Source organism: Calliopsis andreniformis, chromosome 5, assembly GCF_051401765.1.
Source record: "Calliopsis andreniformis isolate RMS-2024a chromosome 5, iyCalAndr_principal, whole genome shotgun sequence".
Lineage (NCBI taxonomy): Eukaryota > Metazoa > Arthropoda > Insecta > Hymenoptera > Andrenidae > Calliopsis > Calliopsis andreniformis.
In genome coordinates this window covers 13,688,737-13,710,452 of record NC_135066.1, presented here as the reverse complement: position 1 = coordinate 13,710,452, position 21,716 = coordinate 13,688,737, and the positions used below count along the sequence as shown (strand labels likewise).

The 21,716-nt window shown below is 36.0% G+C and overlaps 1 protein-coding gene across 1 annotated transcript in view; it reads left to right on the top strand.

Moving 5' to 3' along the window:
- Nucleotides 1–21,716, top strand: part of Nrx-1 (neurexin 1) — a 370,027-nt gene that overhangs the window by 232,842 nt on the left and 115,469 nt on the right. Inside the window, exon 10 of the mRNA XM_076377439.1 lies at nucleotides 8,524–8,595. Coding sequence (XP_076233554.1) covers nucleotides 8,524–8,595 — 72 coding nt within the window. The remainder of the gene's footprint in view (nucleotides 1–8,523; nucleotides 8,596–21,716) is intronic.

Sequence of the window (21,716 nt, the reverse complement as noted above, 5' to 3'; positions counted from 1 at the left end):
TTTAAATGAAAAAATTCTTTTAATACCGTTCCCCTTTCTGAAAATATAAATTGTATGTTTTTAATGTCAATGAAGGCCTCAACTCGAATTTTTTGGAAATGTGACATAGCAACATTGACCAGCAGTTAGTATAAACAAAAAAGTGTAAGTATTTCATGAATTTCCAGCAATGTAAAAGTGTCTAAATACTTATGCACTATAGTGTATGTACACATGATATTCATTAAGTATTCAGTAGGCCCTTTCATATAAATGGATTCAAAAAGACTAGCCCTTTCAATTATTTCTAATTAACTGACTCAAAAGACTGATTCAAAAAACTAAAAATAAAATAGACAGAGTTGAAACTTCATACAGTTGAAAATTTTATTTCTACCCGTTATAAACTCAGTGCCATTGCACTCATTTCTTTGACTAACACCCTTGTTTTCTTTCATCCCCACTGCTGAAAAATGCAGAACACCTTACAACCCAGATTTTTAAAAAAGAACAAAACTGGAAAGATTTAATACTTAATTTAAATAAAATTAATTTTACCTAAAACACCATAATGAAGGTGTGCTAATAACGTAACTAAAGCCGTTTAACTATTCAAATAATATCACGTACCCCCTTCGCAACGACTTAGGAACCCAATCTACCTCGCTGACGCACGTGCTCCGGTTCTCGCGATTTATGGGCGACGATAGTACGCCTTGTTTTTGATAAAATGTATATTATATAATGTGGGTATCAATGCAAGAGATTTTTACATAATATACAGGTTAATTATCCACGCATAAATCGACACTCTACTAAGAAAAATATTTTTAATATCTAATTTCAGTATTTATGAAAATATTTTTATCATGAAAAGTACTTGAGATTGTAAAAATCGTTCCCAGAATAGTTTCAGTTGATTTTCAAACCCATTTTTAAGTTTCACCTCTGGAAAAAGAAAATATTTTTCATGTAAAATATACATTTGAGTCCAGTTTGGAAAAATGACAAAATGAAAATATAAAAAATATCTTTACGAACACTATTTTTATTTCTACAATATTACTTCTATTCATCTCTTAGAGAAATTCAGCACAATGAAAATTCCTTCGAAGAATAATGTCCATGCACTGTAGAGCGAATTTCCATCCATATTTCTGCGCACGTGTTTCGTGTGACACCATCACAATCACTCACGAAATCGCGGAAAGTTAGCAGTCCCGCTGAGAAACGGAGTTTACGTGACGTCTTGAAGAATCGTTCCACAAAAATATCATGTCGATAGAGCTTTCGAACGCTGCTGGAATTTTGTTGACGATAGTTCAGATCGGTCGCGATAATGCATCATCTAGGATCATTTAATAATTTGACATCGTAGATTGCACCGCCTGAAAGCGGATCCCACATTCGTTTCCTCCTTGGAACGTGAAATTCACCGAGCGGAAGACCGATAAAGTCGTAATCATTTATTTTATCTGACCCTTTTAATCTCGAGCTGTGAATTTGTCGAGGCTAAGATAACGCCAGTTAGAACCTAATGAAAAAGTAAGCCCTGCATTATATAAAAATGCAAAAGATTGTGCTAGTTCATGGTGAGGAAAAAAAAATGCAACAATGGTGGAAAATTTGTGGCACAGAGGTAAAACGAGGCGAGGGAAAGGTGGAGTTGGTCTCTTGGCTTTTAAGCAATAAAGAAATGTCGAAATGAAAAATGTTAATACGAGCTATGTTCTTCAGATCAATGCTCTTTTAATCTCGATTTGTAAGGCATTATTTATAAGACATCAAAAGCTTCATTATTTTTGACAAAGTGATTTAAATGATGATTCATAGAAAAAGATTGTTTTTACTTTGCATTTTATTTACCTGTCCTTCGTACGTGACTGTATCATGTGAATTCATGTGCAGTGGAGCTGTAATGTCTAAAATATTACCCAGCGTGGAATGTTTATTACTGTAATAATGCAAAAAGAAGCACACGGTTGAAAAGAACGAAACAAATATTTGGAGCGTAATAATGACCTCTAAAGAGTAAAACAATTCCAGAGTAATTATGATGTAGTACCTGCAAGTATTGCCATTTTATTCGAGAAATAAAAATATAACATATTTGGGAGTGTAATTTTTATGATAGAAAAATGGAATATTTTTTAGGAATTTATTATTCATTTAATTATAATATATATAATAGATAGTTATCTAAATTACTTGTTACTGTAAATATGGCCAGTGGAATAGATACGTAATTGGTCAGACTTCCGAAATTCTCTAATGAAGACGCAACATAGCAGTTGAATATTCAAAATATGTTGTTTTCGTATTACATGGTACTGATGCGGGATCTCAGATGAGATTCCTTAATTCATGTGTCAAGGATTAATTGCATTCTCGGTAATGAAGTTGCACAGGTGTCTGCAACAAAGTTTCGTGAATACTCAAGCTCGAAGTATGCACTCTCATATTTATGACGTGGCCCTTAATACTTCGAGAGAATGTATGTACACAGTGCATCTAAGGTACTAGAATCGTGTATTTCCTAATTTGCCTCGTACAACTCTGTTGTTTCATCAAACTTGCTATTTTTTACATAATTCAAGGGTTGCAAAATTGCAAACTGTACTCATTGTAGTTCCCAGTTTTCGTTATACACTGTTTCGCATAAAAAGAACGTTTTTAATATTGTAAATATTCTGACGACAACATATTGAAGAAGATAAATATTTAGCATCAAATAAGGTAGTATTTATCTGTATAAACACTGTTTCATATATTTGGTTGGACAAGCAACCGTTTGTCTGAAATTTAATTTCAAGTGAATGTAATTTTACCAGTTCTTGAATTACATTCTTTCAAGTGCAAGCAATGTAACAACTAATTAATTTTGAGGATGTAATATCACGACTATTTCTGTAATTATTTTTTTAGGAAACACAAAATTCAGTAAAATTGTTTTAGGAAAATGGTGTTAACGTTTCGTTAAAGACGTTACTGTCAATGTAATAATGTTCCAATTACTTTCGTCAAGTTACTGTCTGAACATAATTCCTCATAATTTCTTGCTATCTATTTTATAAAACAGAATAGAAGTGTCATTGCGACGGCATAATTCGTTAAACTTATCTTAGGAAAGTCTTGTATAAAATCTTATAAAAACGAAGTAAAAGTTATCTCACAGAGAATCTCTGGGGGATTTATTCGTTAGGGGACATGGCTGACAATGTACATAGCTCGCTAAATTGCAGGTCTGAATTCACTCTAAAGGGACCTTGCTATCTTGATGGCGCTAATTCATTCGCAGTAGAGCCCCGCTCCTTAGGAAAAACTGCAAAAAAATTAGCAATTTGTAACACGTCTCCATTTTTTTTTCACTTTTTTGCTGGGAATTGGATGTTTTCGTAAAATCGTGGATAAAAATAAAAAATGAATTGACTTCTTCCTATTCCAAATTAGCTAACTTATCTATACAGAAAATATATGTCTATTCAGAGCATACATTATTAACATTTGAAAAAAGTTAATACTTTTTTACATTCCGGAAATTATTTTTCTGTCAAGATGACTAATAAAACGAAAAAATTTCAGTAAAAAAGGTAACAGTAATATCTACTAAATTTAGTGTAAATAAAGTGTGTTTTTCAAAGTGCTCATAAAATTTTTAGTACAGAATGCAAAATATTTTATTAGTATTTGTTTTTCAATAGACCTAAAAAAGTAAATCAATATACATATAGCGTTCTCTGACATTTAATGTTCAAAAACGAATCTGTTCATTTTATTTTAGGCGAGTTTAAAGTGAGAACGCTTGGTGTATCGTAAAAAATTTGCGAAAGTGTTTGTCTTATCACGATTCGCGCAATTGAGCGGTAGCAACTTAATAAAAAAAACATGTCTATTATCGACTAATAGAAGACAAACGATCATAACGTATACGAGTTTTTCCCACCCTGTAGTACACTTTTTGTCCACTTCATTTATTTCGTCGTTTTTCACGCACATCTGCTCTTACCCTGTAGTGGATATGTTTCAGGCTCTATCTTGGCGTTCCTTTTTCCCCTTCGTTTTTAAATATCCTCTTTATATTACTGCAGCTATCTCTTTTATGGTCTTAAATACTGCATGCAATTAATGGAAGTGCACCACTTGTATTATCATCAGTAAAAATGGCTTTCCAATAACAGTTTAATGAAGAATGAACAATACATAAACAAGCAAATAATAATTTAGCCTCCCAGATAAAAAGATTTCAATATTTTAAATTTAAGTTTCAATCTAATAAAAACGGTTTTTATTCAAAATCAAGAATAAAATTCTTTAAAAAATTCAAAGATAATTCACAATTTCTCTCTTCCTTTTTTAAAAGCTTCCCTTCCAAACATATAAATTTCACCGTCACTAATCATAACAAACACACAAGATCCTCATCAAAAATCCTCTCATGTGACATTTCACTACAATTCCTTAAAAAATTTCAAATTCTAATTATTTCAAACTAACTATCCTTCCTTGCCCTTTCATCAACCCTCACATCTTCACCTGTCCTCGCCAACTTCCTCCTTGCTATTCCTTTTGTTTTACCATCGAATCTCATGGTCTAGGCAGAGACGCCAGCGTCACAGAGCCCTCTGGGCAAAATATTAATTCGCTCGAACCTCAGCCGCGGGTTCACGACTCGATTTCACAATCGAACAACCGTCTCGCGGATATTCGCTGTAGAAATTGGCGAATTATCGATCGTCCCGATCCGCTACTGGCTCGTGTACTATTTTGCACGGGTAATACGATCGTAGGCGCATAATGCGAGTACGCGCTGCCAGCCGCTCCCCGCACTCGTCGCCCTGCGCGTTTTAATGCGCGGCCAACGGTTTGATTTATCGTCAAGCACGTCGATGATCGACGAACATTCATCTTCGTTCGCGTTAGTCGTTGCTCACGATTCCCTTGATTTACGCTCGTCGTTTTTGCTTGCTGAAAAACAATTTCAAACTGTCCGGGAATTCGATTTTTTCCTGAAACAGGGCGCGACACGCGATAAGCAGCGTTCATTAACCCTTTGAGTGCTGTGGACTTCGGATGGACGTGCTATCGTTTAGGTGTGTTAGGGTAGGTGTGATGAATACGGTTAATCGATTGAGAGATTTTGCTGCAATTTCTGTTTTATATATGTATATGAGAAGCTGTTTTTTAAGATAAAAAAGATTACTTTTTGTGAAGCTTTTTAGAAAGTGTATAGCTCTGTCTTTAACTATTTCTAAGGAAATGAGAGATATATTTCTTTGTGATATTTAGGAGGTCTAGTACTAGCTAGTTCTATATGCTTTTCTTATGAAAAACTTGCACAGGATTAGTTTAACAGCAGAACTAGTAGAACAGGTAAAATGAGTACCTAGTTCTTATTTTTTTTGTCACTTAATGCTGAGAACACTGAAAACTGCATAAATAAGAGTTATTTCTGTTAATGATGAACAGCACATTGATACAAAATAGACATAGATACTTTGACATCGGTGGTTTACATCAGACGATGATTCTCCATGCCAATTTCAGTAGTATAACTCAATAATATGAGTCAAGTCAGACACATTTAACTTTCATACATTACGTGTATCTTTAACAACTCACAACTCGAATACAATTTCGTCATTCTTCATTTTCGTCTTAATGTAGTCTGTAGAATCATCCCTTAAAATTTCTAACATCTATCATCGAAAATCCTACACACTAAATAATATTAATTTTTAAATGATTGTAGAATCAAAAATACTTCCCAAAGCAGTCTAAAATCTTTAAAAGCCAGTTGAATTTTCCTTTTATGAAGAATTTTAAAAAGATCACGAGGAAAATAATTAATTGATCGAACTTAAATTTTCAAACAATTTCTCAACAATAAACGATGGAATATCTCCAATAAAATATTAACATTCAATGCTCTTTAAGCGAACGATTCGTAATAAAGGGTTAAAACGCATTATTGCAATACGATAAATTGGCGATTTAAATTCGTTGTTTTATATTTCAATGAACCCCAGAAATTCAGAAATTAATTAAAGACGAATCATACAGCGATTTCCTCGCATTCTCTTGTGTCGCTTCAATACCGGAGTGCTGATGCAAATACCACGATTTTAATGTATATTCTGTCAGATCTCCAGACATTATAATGCTAGACAGAGCCGATGATTGCATTTACCGCAGAACAAACATTCAATGCGAAAAATATTCAGTGAATATATTTTTTTTAGTCTGCCGTGATCGTTGAATGATTTAAACTGCGTAATAGTCTGGAAAAATGGAGTGAATAAATCAGGCTTAATTTGCAATAAACGAAATGAACAAACACTAGGTCGAATAATTTTTAATAAATATTTTCGATACAAAAATCTGAAAGGGAATAAATATTGGAGTGCATGGTAGCATTGATAGCAGCATTGCAGTGTCCTGTGACTCTAAATAAGTGAAATGAAATTTGCAGTATTTTAATCATATTTTTGATGTAGGATATAATTAATTTATTATTAAACCCGTTAAATCGATTATAGAATGCTACGACAAACTAAAAAGTGAATCTCGAATTCTTTGATGTAGACAAGATTATCTTTGTAATAGATAATGAAGGAAGTAATAAGTTCAGTACTGATATTAAGTGATTCACTCTGTATCACATTTTATACTCCTATCCTGCTATTCTATTTAAACATTTTTAATTCAAAAGAATGTTTTATTCATTTATGAATGTGAAATTAATAAATAAACATTACATTTAATAAGAACTGTAATTTTCACTGCTGGATATTTCTCTAATTACCACGTGAGTGATTGGAAATATAAAGAAGGAAATTAAAAATATATTATGTCATACAGATTTCAGTGTATTGACAGGATTAATAAGTTCACGTCAGTTTACTAATGCAAGACAGTTAATAATAAAAAATACCGCCAATCATCTTCCTCAATTTTAAACACGCAAAGGCTAAATCCACCATCATTTTCATAACTTTTTCGTTCTTACTTCGCTCATTAATTAAAAGTCCAACGTATCCACTCCACGAAAAAAGTCATTCATAGTGAACCTTCGTATAATACAATAACTCACATAAATTTAAATTCCACTTCAGTGAAATCCTAGTGGTTTCACATTACAAGTGCTGAAATGTAAAAAGGAATCCTTTGTTAATTTCACTCATAATGCCAATTATATCATACGATCTACATTATGAAATCCCCGCCATTTTCTAAACCATATCCTCATATTACACGAGGGTTAAACTCATGCACAGAAGACCCAAACCTGTAAGCAGTGAGCACGCTGACACTAAATCATCGAAATAGGTTCTGAAAATTAATAGATGTCGTTAATTAAGAACTAATGTTCCCGGTAATTTGGTCGACTGAAATTTCATCACAGGATGATGCGATCGTTTCGATGGCGCTAAAGTCGTGGTAATTCATTCGCCGTTTGACGCGTATACGTCGGAAGATACCAAGCGATGCGGAACAACGTAAATGTCGATCAGTTATTGAATACCAAATTCACGTATAATCATGGAAATAACAGTGCTAATAAATTCGAAACGTCATGGAATTCGCGAATTCTACCCTTTGTCCCACGAATGATTGTAACAGCAAAATTAATAAGCTGATTTGAAGAGCCCTGGAATTCATTTTTTACTCCAAGAATTATTCCATAATCCAAGAAGATTATTGTAGCTATACTTAAGACTTATATAAAGCTGGGTACACACTAGGTGTTATATAAGTTTCTGAAAAATAGAGAAAAGACATATGTATAATGTTTGTTTTAAACAAATGTTATATATGTGTAACATTTCTCCTTTCTGCTTTCTAAAAAGTTATATAACTTCGTTATATAACATGGAGTGTAGACCCAGCTTAACTTGGGTTGTATAACTTTGTTCTATATCGTGTAGTGTAGACCCACCTTTAGTGAAACAAATCACCCTTCAATTTGCAGGGAACCCTTCCAGCTCAGAAGCAATTCTTTTCTCCAGACTGTCTAGATTAGATATAAGTTTGTAGCCATAGTTAACTCTATTTTAATAGGACCCAGTTCAGGAGCAGAATAAACGCCAGCAGACGTCACGATAACTAATCAACCTTCTTTTACAGGACACTGTCAGATATCCCAAGAATAAACGAATTCCCTTCGTAAATTTATTGCCATGGTCCCCGAAATTAACATTCTCTATATTATCATATTACCGCGGCTACTTTTTAAAGACTATATATATTTTATTTGAACATCTCCAATATCATATCCCTTCTCCTCATAAAACTCTCGAGCTCGCTATTAGTCCCCGAGGCAGAGTAAAATAAAACGAGATAAGCCAAGATTCGGATGACAGTGTTGCCAAAGCATTTGAAAGGGAGAACGAAAAGAGGAGTCCCTGAATTTCGACAGCCAAGGCGGGAATAAATATTTCTAAAATCGATTCTCAATGTTGCTGTCTCTTGCGCGCCCCTCGTGATCGTGGCTAAAAATCGGGCCGACACACGCAATTGGACCCACAACCACCGTTTGTTAAGAAGGCTGCGGCGACGATAAGCGCAAGGCGGCTTCACGGCACTGTGGTCACCTTCACCAGCCCAGAGTCCCACTTGGTAAGCCTCAGTATCCAAAGCTTTCAAACAAACCAACCAACAACGAAAAAAGAGAATGGTTTTTAAAGTCAAAATATAATATATCAGAGCAAGAAAGAATAAGCGATTGAATGAAGCTGAGCAACAGAGAGCTCGTGACAACCGAGCGAGCTCTCTTTCTCGCTGATTGGCCAGGCCACTTGATACGCACCTGTATAATTATTATTATATATTCTCTATCTCTCTCTATATATAATTGGCCAACTCTCACGCGAAACTTAGCTTTTTAGCGAGGAGCGATCACCAGAGCACCAACTTTTCTTCTCGAACCACTCACGTACCCTGCCACCACTCTCCACCTTCTGTTCTTTCTTTTTTCTTTTCGTTACTTTTCTTTATCTTTGTCGAGAGTGACGCGAACGCGCGGCGCGAGTGGAAACGAGGAAAAATCGGCACGACGAGAAGTTTCGGGGCAAGTTCTCTGGAACTGCCATCCGACTTTTCGATTACCGTTCACGAGCCTCTAGGCTGTAGATACTCTAGATCGCTTCCAGGATCGAGCAGCTACGGCTGGATCTGTGATACTTCTGTGAGAGACTCTGATGGAGTTTCTTAATTATTAGGGATTCAGAAATACTTCAATATATGTGAGTAAGAGGAAAACCTAATTTAAAAGTTTCGAGTTACTTTCCTTTTATGAAAAAAGAATTGCTTCCCTTCTAACTATTCTGTTCTTTACTTGACGAGGGTATAAAAACCCTTGATGATTCTTCAAATCTAATTCTCAAGATATTGTAAGAAGCTTTATTCTACTGAATTTACATACTATTAAATATTATGATTTTTATAAACGAAACTATTTGGCTAGCGAAAGTGATTAAGAGTTACTGATAGAAATATCGTAAAAAGAGATATTTATTATTTGCAAAAATTGAGAAATATTTTCGAATAACAGTGCCGATTTTCGTCGTTTCTTCGCAAGCTTTCTTGTGAATGGTTAGGAAGTCTGTCACAAGTATGTATATATTATAGTTCACGCGTGGGGTTTTTGCTCACGATCTTAAAGCTAGCCTCTATAGGTACACCACTGGTCACTGCACATGCACGCAATAATCTTCGCTCCTCTCGTTATTGTCATCACTGTCACTCATCATGCCACGATCATCTGTGTCATTATCGTAACATTCGTAGCCGTATGCAAACGTTATAAATGATCGGTATTCGCGAGCAATCGTGTTTTTCGAAATTTCCTAAACGTGATAATGTATAACAATCGATTGCCGACGTTCCATTGGAAATTATCGTGAAACTACAGTTGTCGCGAACGTCAAATGAATTTCACTTGGAAGCAATAATTATCGTCGAAAGGAGAAACATCTTTGTCGCGTTTAAAAGCGAATCCTAAGCGTTTCACGATTGAAAAGAGTCCTGTCGTTCGTCGAATCGTAATTAATTGCTCGCGGGCGGGCCGTTTGACGTTGACCAATTAGTCGTGATGTTGAACGACGTTCAATCTCAATCGGCTAGAAACTCATTTCATCGAATCATCTTCTGTGCCTCGTGGAATGAGCGACCAATGAACGTCTGACCAATTGCCTTTAGCTCGAGCACTGATATGCATGAGGAAAGAGGAACGGAACGAATCGCACCGCCTGCATGTTTGACGCAACAAAAATCTACGTCTAATTGTTCTTTCAGGACGATAAAGGGGCTGCGTCCCATGAACGCAGACGGCTACCTTCGTCATTGACAACGATTTTATTATTTTCACTTTTTTTTTTGGAAACAATGCTGAAACAGAGACGTTGACGATTAAGTGAATCGAGTTATTCGGCTGTATTTTAGGTGAAATTTATTATGATGAAGAACAGTGAAGGTTTCGTTTAACCTTTTGACGACGAATGGCGCGTTTGCGTCTTTGCATGCAGCTACCAATAAAGATCCTTGCAAAGGGTATAATTGGGTTAGTGTAGAGGTCGCTTGGACAGTTACCTTTTCTGTCTGTGATGATCAGTACAATTAGTTCATTTTTTTCAATGGGCTACGATAGTTATTTCGTGAAAGGAAACTCAACAAAATTGATAACAAGTAATAAACCCAGGCGTAATATTGAAATAGGTCACTCCACTTTGGTAGGGTGTATTTCACTCTTCCTAGGGATGAAAAAGGATCATGTAAACCTAGTAATTAAACATAGATATAAACATTCTTTGCATATGATAAAATTACCTTAAAGAAATTCCAGAAAAAGATTTCGTTAAAACTGATCTTCAAATTATTAATAACTCGGAATTATTTTAATAACAGTTACAATAATCGATGGATTATCAGAGGAGGGCCAATCACACGGCCTGCACACTCCTCTGAATTAACTTTGGATTTTTATTTTTGAAGACATCTTACGAATTTACTTTTTGATAACAATATTGCTAAAATAGAAACACTCAAAAAAACATTTTGAAACATTTTTTCAAGTTACTTTCTAAATATTCCTATGATCTTCTTTCATCTGTAGGAACAATAGAGTACGTTACCAAAATGAGACCACTTATTTCATTGCCACTCTGTATAACTTCCTAGATTTCTAATTCAGAGTCAATCTTCTTTTTTTAAATACCTTTGTTTTGCTGTCCTAAATCTAGCTAACTAATCATCCTGTTGAACATCCCATACGCTTCACATTCCTTTTGTCCCTTGAAGGTATCAATCCCAATAAACTTGCCTTCCTAGATAACCTTTTACTTCCACGACCCATATAGTATTCTGAAGTACAGCTTTTAGCTAAACGTCGTCAAACGGTTTCCAATTATAACGAATTCTTTGCTAGCTCTCAAACGCGCAAACACAGAGGCTGCATAAAGTAGCTAATTTCTTATGCATCCAATGATAAAGTACCTCTCAGTCCAAATATTTAGAATTCTCGGTTGAATTCGAAATATCAAGGGGTTGCCGTCTACTCAGATAGAAAAAAGAAAGAATTTTCAATGCAAGGAGAATTGGAATCGCTTGTGCGTCAGAGCAGGAACGATCGACCTGCTTTGAAGGGTTCGAGGTAGTAACCTACTTGGGCGAATAAAACGTCGCTGGGTCATCATCGTTTTCCAGGATACGGGAGGAGTGCATAAGGTTATCGGTGCATCGGCGATCAGCGCGAGAACATCAAAGAATTTCGGACCTCTGGGCCAACGTTCCGCTAACCAGATCAGTTCAGTTCGTCTCACGATCGTTTCGCCCCCTCCATACGCCTACACACGACCAAACACACGGCCACACTTCTCCATGTACACGTACACACACAACGACAGACACCATACACTATTCCCTTTTGTTTCTCTCACCTCGCGAATAAGCTCTCTCTAAATTCTCGTCTACGAAGCTCGAGGTGTACCAATGCCTCGTGTAACCACGACACCAGTATCGTAACTCTTGCGCAGCTGCAGCACGGTGGGGCTCTGGGTAAGAAAACACGAAATAACTTTGAATATATATTTCTCGATTACTCGGCTACCAGAGTGCCAAGTTTCTGGTGCAACGAACCCGACAATGCCTCCTAGTCGGTGGCAGCTGGCATTGGAAAACGGTAGCCGAGTGTCTTGTTCATGGAATGACAATAAGGCGGGCTGAAATTTTTTCCTGCTCGATGATCAGTAAATGAAGCTGATAGGGCTTCGTGAGATAAAAGAAATTTTAACTTCTTATGAGACATGGAATTTGTTGGGCATAGTTGACAAATGAATGAACTGGACGAGAGGAAATGTATCTTTTGCTTGTGTTTTATTTTAGTTCTTCTTGGAGTCTTATTCTTTGATGATATAAAATGGTTATTGATAGAAACAAGGAATTTTTTCTTGTGGTTCAGATCTTTTAGAAATCAAGAATAGTTTAAGAGAAGTGTTATTTAATATTATCAGTATACTATAGACTTTTATATAATATTATATAAAAAAAAAAATGGAACTTAAATGAAAATTTGCTTCCTCTTTCAAATACTGTAAATCGCAGCTTATTTTTCATATTTTCTATGTTTTCAAAACTACATGCATTCTGTAACTCTTTATACATTTCAAATTTCTGTAAATTCATAAAAATCCGCAATGTAATTATTATATATAAATGATGGTTTGAAGAAAGTTTCGGTGTTCTCATTATTTTCGATGATTTAGCTATAATTTTATTGACAAAAATTACTAGAATTCTGATCGGTATCAACATTTCAATTAACCTTTGCGTGTCAAGGTAACCTTAGGCTTCCCACGATCGGGCTACTTTTCACAAAAGGCCGTGTTATGGGCTGTGACATAGTTCGTTGCGGTTATCCATCGATCTATAACGTTGCGCATCAAGCTTGAAACTTGCAACTTGCACGAGGCAACTTGCGGTTCCGCAACTCGGGCGAACTTTGCTTCGACAGCTCTGGGCGAATGTAGGTACAGGCAAGCACGTGGAAATCTGAACAAAGGATGCGCCATGTTTAAGTTAAGAAGGAAGCTACCCTTTGCCCTTTCTTGTTTGCCCCTTGGAAAGCACCACCCACTGCGTAAAAGTTTGCAAGTAAACACTGTTGATTTCAAAACTTATTGTTAGTTCTTCCTTTAGTTTCAATTGAAACATTCAGTTTCGCATACGTCAGCCTGATAACTCGCTTCGTTACTTGTGTGTGTATAAGCTTTCTAGCCACAAGTCGATACGCAGAGTTCAAACTTGACACAAATTGGTTTTTTAAATTCCGTGTAGAGACACTTTTTCACCCATTTATCATATTCAGAAATTTCAATTTAAGTTCTAAAATATATGTACAGTTTCCGTAGTAATTTTTCTTAAATTTCCAGTTTTAAATTTTATCCACTGGATTACATGTTTACGTTGATGGTACTTTTTGTGGTCAAGCGTTAGTTGATATACAGACCAATGAACTGTATTACTGAAGGCAACATTAATTAAACGTGAAGTTGGTTAATTAGTGGTCAGTATCACATTGGAATGTTACGTATTTGTAAACACGTACTGTTAATTTGTATCGACACTCAGCGAGAGAGTAATTAACGCATTGATGTATACCTCATCGAGTTTAATCTCGCAGACTTTTCAAAAGAATATGTTGCACCATGGCAGGTGTCATTTTTTGATACCAATAGCTTTTAGATATTTTCTCATACTCTTATATCATCCACCCAAGTGTAAATTAATTCGATGCCTATATATTTTTAATAACCATTTTAAACTCAAATATTTACCCATTTTATGGCAATTACAAAGAAATATCGCTTGTATTTTAATAATTTGATAATTTTTAGTAATATACAATTCGAAGTTTTTTTTTCTATACAGACCCAGAATTAAATTACACACCAAATAACATGTTAAACAGCAGTTAATCTCATTTCGTCTGAAAAGATAAATCACCGAATAATGATCAAAACAAATGGTCATATACGATGGGATAACCGACACTTCCTGTCAGGAAACTTTAAATGGAGATTAATTTCTTTGCCTATGAGCGCTGGGGTCTGACAGTAACCGATTCGTCGAGGGATCGCGGGGAATGTGGTTTCAGGCTGAATCCTCAGTAGAACAGATCCTCCTAGCAGTAGGACGTTCGACCTAACCTTGGCTCCCAACACGTACCATCCCTCGTGCTCTCCTTCCTAACAACGTAACTAACTTACGGTCTTGGCTAGTAACACTCGAATCTCCCACAAATTGCGCAGCTAGCTAACCACGTCGTCTGAGGTGAAACTGATCTTGAATAGGGATTCTCGACTCTATGGAACAAAATCGAGGCTATGTTAATCAATAGCAATTGTCAAACTAGAGACAGACAAATTTTCTGAATGTAACCCTTCTATTGGAAAGTGCTCTAATTAAGAGAACACTATTTTATAATAATAATAATAATAATACTTTATTCACGAGCTTTACAAACCCTTTTACGTTTAACTAGACACACAAAAAGGTAGTAACATAAATAATAATAAAATAAAGAGGAATGGAATAGAACAGACTATCTGATTAGTAGAGGTATTTTAAAATAATTCAAAGAGCCTCTGAATAAAAATTGTATATCAGCTCGTAACGAATAAACGTTGCCCTTTGTCGAGCACACTTTTCAGATGTCAGCAACTGTGATATTGTAAATTAAGTAACATTTGGTTAACACGCTATATGAATATTTAATAAATGTCTGAATAACGCTCGATATTATGAAGAAGGGATTATAGCAGAAATTTCCGCGGGGATGGGGACGTTAATAAATACAGAGATGAGTGTAAGTACGTCGAACGTGAGGTAAACGAGGAAGCACGTTCCGTCATGGCTATTAAAACTCGGGATAACTCGCAGAACAAATAGTATAGCAAACAATTAGCGAGTCCAGCGGCGAATCGAGAAATATTCGGTTAAGTAGGAATCCCGAGGAAGCGATGTTTTAAAAGTTCCAACCGGGGTCCCGAGCGGCTCCAACCACTCCTCTTCATTTTAATGGGACTGTTTATAACTGTACTTAACTCCATAAACAACGTGGTGTTTCCTTGACAGTTCCGTCGCGGATTTCTCTGACATTCTCGTTTCTATTCACTTAAAAGGGGGAGCACACGAACAGTTCGCTGATGACTTGCTGCGACTATTACCAACATCGCGCAAGCGAGGCATAAATTGTTGGCGAAGCGTATCAGATTATCCTGGTACTTCTCTTTATCGTTATCTATTGTTTCTGTTTAGTCAAATAGTTGAAATATTGTTACTCTGATATAGCCACATTAGGGTCGCTAAAATTGAGAAAGTAAAATTTAATCTTTCGCTGACATTCTAAGGATCGTAGTATTCATATTGACTTAACTTTTTATTCCATACAAAATATTAGACTAAAACGTCTTAACTTCATCGAGGAATCAAAATTATATTTTCTGTTGTAAATTGTATCAAATATAGACTAACCTACAAAATTAGTATCTTCCATTTGTACTTCCTCACGTAGCTCTTTATTAGCTGTAGGGACTATTGCAATAGGTTGTTCGCAAGTGGTAGTAGCAAGGAGAACCTGGATTGAAGGGTGTTAAATGCATCGACAGGTCGTAAAGGTATTGTCGGTGAATATTTCAAGTTTCCCGAGGATTGCAGAAGAAGGAAGGGGATGAACGTTAATCTCACGGGTTGATACATATCGTTTTATGGGATATAAAATTCTTTAAAGGGACTCATAAACGGGTTTCACAACGTCACTTTCAGATAAGAATCATAAATGCTCGCTTTAAATCGCGTTACACCCTTGACGTGGAGATTTTGTCTGATTGTGAGCTTTCCAAGTGTACTCGAAGATGTCCAGACGTAAACTCAGCATTGTGAAGTGCCTTGATATCCTCGAAAATCCTGCATCGACATCAGAGGTTCTTACACTCGGGACGAAATCAGGACTGATCGTGTTCCTTCTCATTTGCCAAGAATCGGCCATTCGAAATAAGTTTCTTCAAATCTCGATGTACAGTCTGCGAAGAGGGTCGTATTTTACGAATGGTCTTTTACATTTCTGTCGTTAACTTGTACTTTAATTTAGCTGGTACATAACAGTGGTGATTCGTTTAACAAGGAAAAATTCAATGGAAGTGATTTTAGAAGTATCACTGTTTAATAGCCTGGTAACAAAAAGTCCAAGATTCTATTGGACGACTTTCTTCGAGCGACAATGAATTGACTGTTTTATAAGGTAGTGAATATAAGTAGTGGTAGTTAAATGTAGTCGTCCATTTAAGATGAATGATAACTTCTAAGAGCAATCATTTTTATATTGCTGGATATTGTTATGCACTTAAATGGTCAAATTTGAGGACAGGAGGTTTACTATCAGCAGTTATTTTTAAAGATAAATTTATTTATTATCTACTTTCTCGTCTTCATGAAAAGCTTATTTACTTTGAAATTAGAGGTGGAAAAATATGTTTTCAAACATTTCCTTGGGATATCTTCATTGTTTCTTACATAATTTCTCACATAATGCACTAACAATAGTGCACTTTTATCGTACAGTATAATAAACTAAAGCAAAAGAAGGATAAATAATAGAGGATAAAGAATAATTCCATAATGTTCGATCTATATGACTAACAGTAATCCAAAATCATGAAACACATGTATGTACACTCTTCTTTGGTATAGAACATTTTGTTCTATTTTGATTACGTATTGATTGGAGGACTTTTCTATGATCCTCTGCTGACTCCATACATTTCATTATTAGAAACACCTTATTTTATTTTCTTCAAATAATTTGGTAATTTATAGAATGCTCGTAGATTGCTCGTAGATTACATCACATATAATAACTCCACAAAGTACCTAATGCAAAATATGGTATACTTTTACATAATGTTTTATTTCACTTTGTTCTGTCATCAAAGAAATACAAAAATCATGATGAACATACAGAAGCAAAATGTAGAGAAAATAACGCGCAAACTCAGTTTGCTAGAAAGTCAATCACTATTCTACAAACGTGTTTTCGACACTTTTATATCGTAGATGTATGCAGTAAATGTCTGCTACAGAAAATAGAACTAAGGCTCTTGTTCCAATTACACGTGTCAGCCAGTATAATCTACGCCAGAAGGTCGCCTAATTTTCTCGTTTTAAGCGAGCGCGTAGTTTCGCGATTTTTGCCATGATTACAGGGAGGTTCTTCGCTCGAAACGAGGCCGATGATGCGCCGATAAGAGCGTCCCCATTGTGCAACCAGAATTCGTGGGTCCACCATGCGATTTGCATATCTGGAAAGGTAGAAATTTTAATGTACATTTTAATACAAATACCGCCGAATTTTCTGGAACAGTTACGTTGATAAGCCTCACGGACAAAACAGTGATTTACATATCAGAACGGTGTGTTGGTGTCTGTGACTTATTGCCGCAGAGTCCGTGATTCGGTTCAAATTTTCGTTGCTCGTCCTGTTTCGAAAATTTTGTTAGGTCATGGCGCAAACAAGTACAGCTGAACTCGGAAAGTTTCCTTCCTAAACGTGGAAGCTTTAAGGGTCACGTTTTATGATTACCACTGGCCAGCTGCAACATTTTGGGTCATGATCTTCCTCATTTCCCTACAGTAATATCGAGGTACATTGCAGGCTTCATGGTCTTAATTAAAGGAAATTGCTTCAGATAGACATATTCAAATCACTCATTTAACATTCACATTTTAAATCCTTTTATTCTCGTTACATATCGATTATTTAATCTGGTGTGTAAGGACTATAAGGTGATTGTGATTGGCCACAAATAGAAGTAAATTTAAAAAGTGATTTTATAGGTATATAGGAGTATACAGAAAATCCCACCTTTACTCGGTTGCGGTCAAATTCTACAATACTCGATCCTGACAGTGGCTTTAACAATCACTGCTCGTGGTCTGACCTCTACGACAAGCTCTGTGGTAACAATTGTATTAGGTATTTATTTTTATTTTCCTTCGAAATAATCCATATCTGATCTGAAACATGCTTTCAAAACCCCTAATGTAGAATATCCATCCAAAACAAATTTCAATGAATTATTCCCTTCACGCAGAATGCGTCATTAAACTTTCCAGTTTCCCAAAGCATTGGATTCTCGAGTTCGATCGATCCTTAAAAATCGACGAGCAAAGACGAAGGCTTATCGCCCATGTACGCTTCGAATCCGACCGTCGGGGATTAGAAGTAGAAACAGTGGATTAGTAAATAATTTATTTCGCGAAGTAATTTAACTTTTCTAATTGATCGTCCCCGCGCTTGCCTCCGGTTCAGCTGGTAATTCCGTGGAATGGGTGAGGCTCTCCCGCGGCGAAGGGATGGGAAGAAGGGTTAGAAGCTGGAAAGTCGAGGAGCGAAAGGTGAAGGACCGAACCAGTTTCACTATGAAATATTCTCCTTCGGAGCCACGACGAAGCACCACTTTGCGGTTCAGACTTTCGAGACGAATTTCTGGGAAAGGGGGCAACTCTCGATGGCAGATGGAAAGAGAGAAAGAGAATAGTCGGCTCGGCTAAACGAGATTTCTCATTCCCAGCTAATTCGAGAGATTTCACCCTGGAACGAGTTCTATGATTCATCGTGATGGTCCTCAAGGAGTCGCGAAAATGGCGAACTTCGCGGTCCATGGAGTTTCAGCTTTGTTTTCCAGTGGCTTTGATCGTCTGAGTTTGATTTCATAGAAAGATGGTCACGCTCTTGAATGATATTGCAAGTTGAGAATTTGACAGTAATTAACGTGGAAGTCCTAAAGGTGGTGAAATATATCGTGTCTTCGAGTTGCAATGTTATATGAAGAGCTTCCTGAAAATTGAGATTTATACACTTATAAAATTCTCAAGATTTTCTGAAAGCATATTCTCTCAACCATTGCTATTAATTTCGATTATTTCTCGTATAGTTCTCTTTATTGTGAATTTCTCGTTTGTATCCATGCAATATCTAGGTACATGGTAGCAGAACAGACAATCAATTATACGAGCATGATAGTTAAATGAATGGTACAAGAGAAAAAAACACTTTCGTTGACTATTTTTCTCCTAATTAACAAGGAGTACAATTAATAAGCGTTTCGAGAAACGTAACGAGCTCGTTACGAAAACGAAGAGAGTATTCGCGTTGGCGATAGGAAGAGGAACTGAGTCGTTCTCAAGTTTCACGCTTCCTCCGCCCTAGCGCTCCTTTCCACCATCTTCTCCTTTCTTTTGCTTCGCCTCTCGAGTGACACTTCGACCCGCGATTCTTCATCCTAGAATTCCCAGGCATGGAACATAGAAGGAGGGCCATTCAGTCTGCTCTTTTGGCCTGGTGCCTTCTTTGTCTTCCGGTCCAGGCAGCTCCGCTGTAAAGCGACTCGGTGTCGTTGAAAGATCTTTCAGAATAATTCTATCGTAAGAATTTGAATGAGCATGTCTCAGCTTTTTAAGAGTACGCTTTTATATCTACTAAATAAAGATGGAGTCGGGTGAAATGCAAAATGAAAATGTTTAGAATATCTTGAATAGGCAAAGTAATCAATAAAATGGAAACGTGTTTCTAGGTGCATATCTCTTTTTGAACTTACAACATCAAATTTTTATTATTTCTAATTGCGAAGTATTTAAAAATTTTACAAGCAATTAAAAGGAAAAAAATTGTATTAAGAGAAAATATTGTCTAGATACTTAAATTAATAGGCTCTCAATTACAGGCAAACTTTTTGTATCGTCATGACAATACAACCACATGAATTGCATTTTTCTGTTAAACCTTGATGAACAGTGTTTATTTAAAAAAAGGTTATAAATCGATATAGGCAAGGATACTCTATCATGACTATATATTTGACACGATTGTCCAACAGCAGTGAGGGTAACAGCTAGTGTCCATTCTGATGCAAAAATTTAGCGTCTAATCGAAAAACATTGTATAGACACAGTTTATAATTTTCTTCTGTCGCTTCTCTCCATATCCTCTCTGACTCACGACCGATCATCGTTGATTAATAGAGGGATTAACAAGCATCAGTTCCCCTCAATTCTGCCGCTGGAATACTTAAGTCAACAAGGATTTCTCATTTTCAATTGCGTTTACCCTCCTCGTTTTCCGACTTTTTAACCTCCTCAATATCTTTGCGGCTTAATAATTCGCAGCAGTCGAATCTCTTGCTCAGGTAACCGTGTCATTTCTTGTGGTCTTCTTTGCACACGCGGGCCTACAATTTGCACGGGAATTTTACTCCTCTAGTCTTGTAGAGATGGAGAGGAATTAAATGATAAGAGACTCTCGTACACGGTTCTGCGTTTTACATTACCACGATTACTTGCTGAAGAGGAAAACAAATAGCTGAGCAGGTTTCGACGAGCATAGTCAGTGATCTTTTTTCTTGACTCGCTCGTTATTTGATAGTGCTTAGTTTAGGACACTATCTTGTCGCATAGTGGGTAATTTAATATCCAAGCGATATTTTGACGCACGATCTCGTTACGATCATGTCTGTCTTCGTTGTTTGTAATTGGGAAAGCAAAGAAAAACGTATGATCTCAAGGAAATCGTGCGTCAACATATCTCTCGTGTTCATTGGCCATAAATGATCTATGTATAGTCAACTCAAACAATTCTGGTCACATCGATATTTTCTATCTCTTTCTCTCCTATTCAATGGCTTCTGTATAAGAAAGAGATAGAGAATATTGATGAGGCCAGATTCATCTGAACTAGGTGTACATAAATGTATTAAGATATACAGCACTCCTCGTAAGTATTCGAACGATTTCACAAGTTTGGAGAATTACAGATTTGTTGGTAGCAACCGATATTTATTGCTTAGACTAACCATTAATTACTGCCAAAAATACAATTGCTGTAATTATTATATACTTAACATTAAGATATAATAGAAATACGAAACAAATGTAAAGAATATACATCAGTTACTGCAAAGACATCTGTATTCCTCTCAACATGTGACATCCTTTGAATACTTAGGAGCGGTACTGTACATTCATGGATTTTAGTTTCCTATATTTTTACAGTTTTAATGAGTAACTAATATTAAAACCTTGAACAGACTTACAGACAGTGTCTGCAGACAGTCTGTATGCAGTGTCCGCGGCCAGTCTGTAGACACTGTCGTGTGCCCTCATCATTAGTATATTCAGCCATGTCTTTGAGTGAGGTTACTGTCATGGTATGCGTTGGATTGTATGCTTTTGAAGTCGCAGAAGGAGAAGAAGCAACAAAAATTGTTAAACGTTTGTGGACAGTTCATGGAAAGTCCATAAAACTGCAGAGATTCTGCAGTCCAAACTCATCCAGAGATTTTGTTTGTGAACACTTGTCTGCACACAATTTCTGTAATTATGTATAGAGCTTAACACAGGATAACAGAATAAAATAAAACAAGTAGAAAAAAGAAGCTCTGAAAAACTATAATTAGCTATGTCGTAACTTGCCAGCATAGATTTTAGTTTAAAAAAGTGTCAAAAATTCTTAAGTGATTATTTTATATATATACTAAAATAAAAGGGAAATTACTAATAAAGAATTTGCGTTCGAGGCTTTATTTCCACGTTATTAGCAACTAAAAATCGTTTAACTGTAAAGCACATTTAACAAGGATACTTATCCAAAACTTTCTTTTATTAAAATTACCCTTTTATCAAGCTCTCAA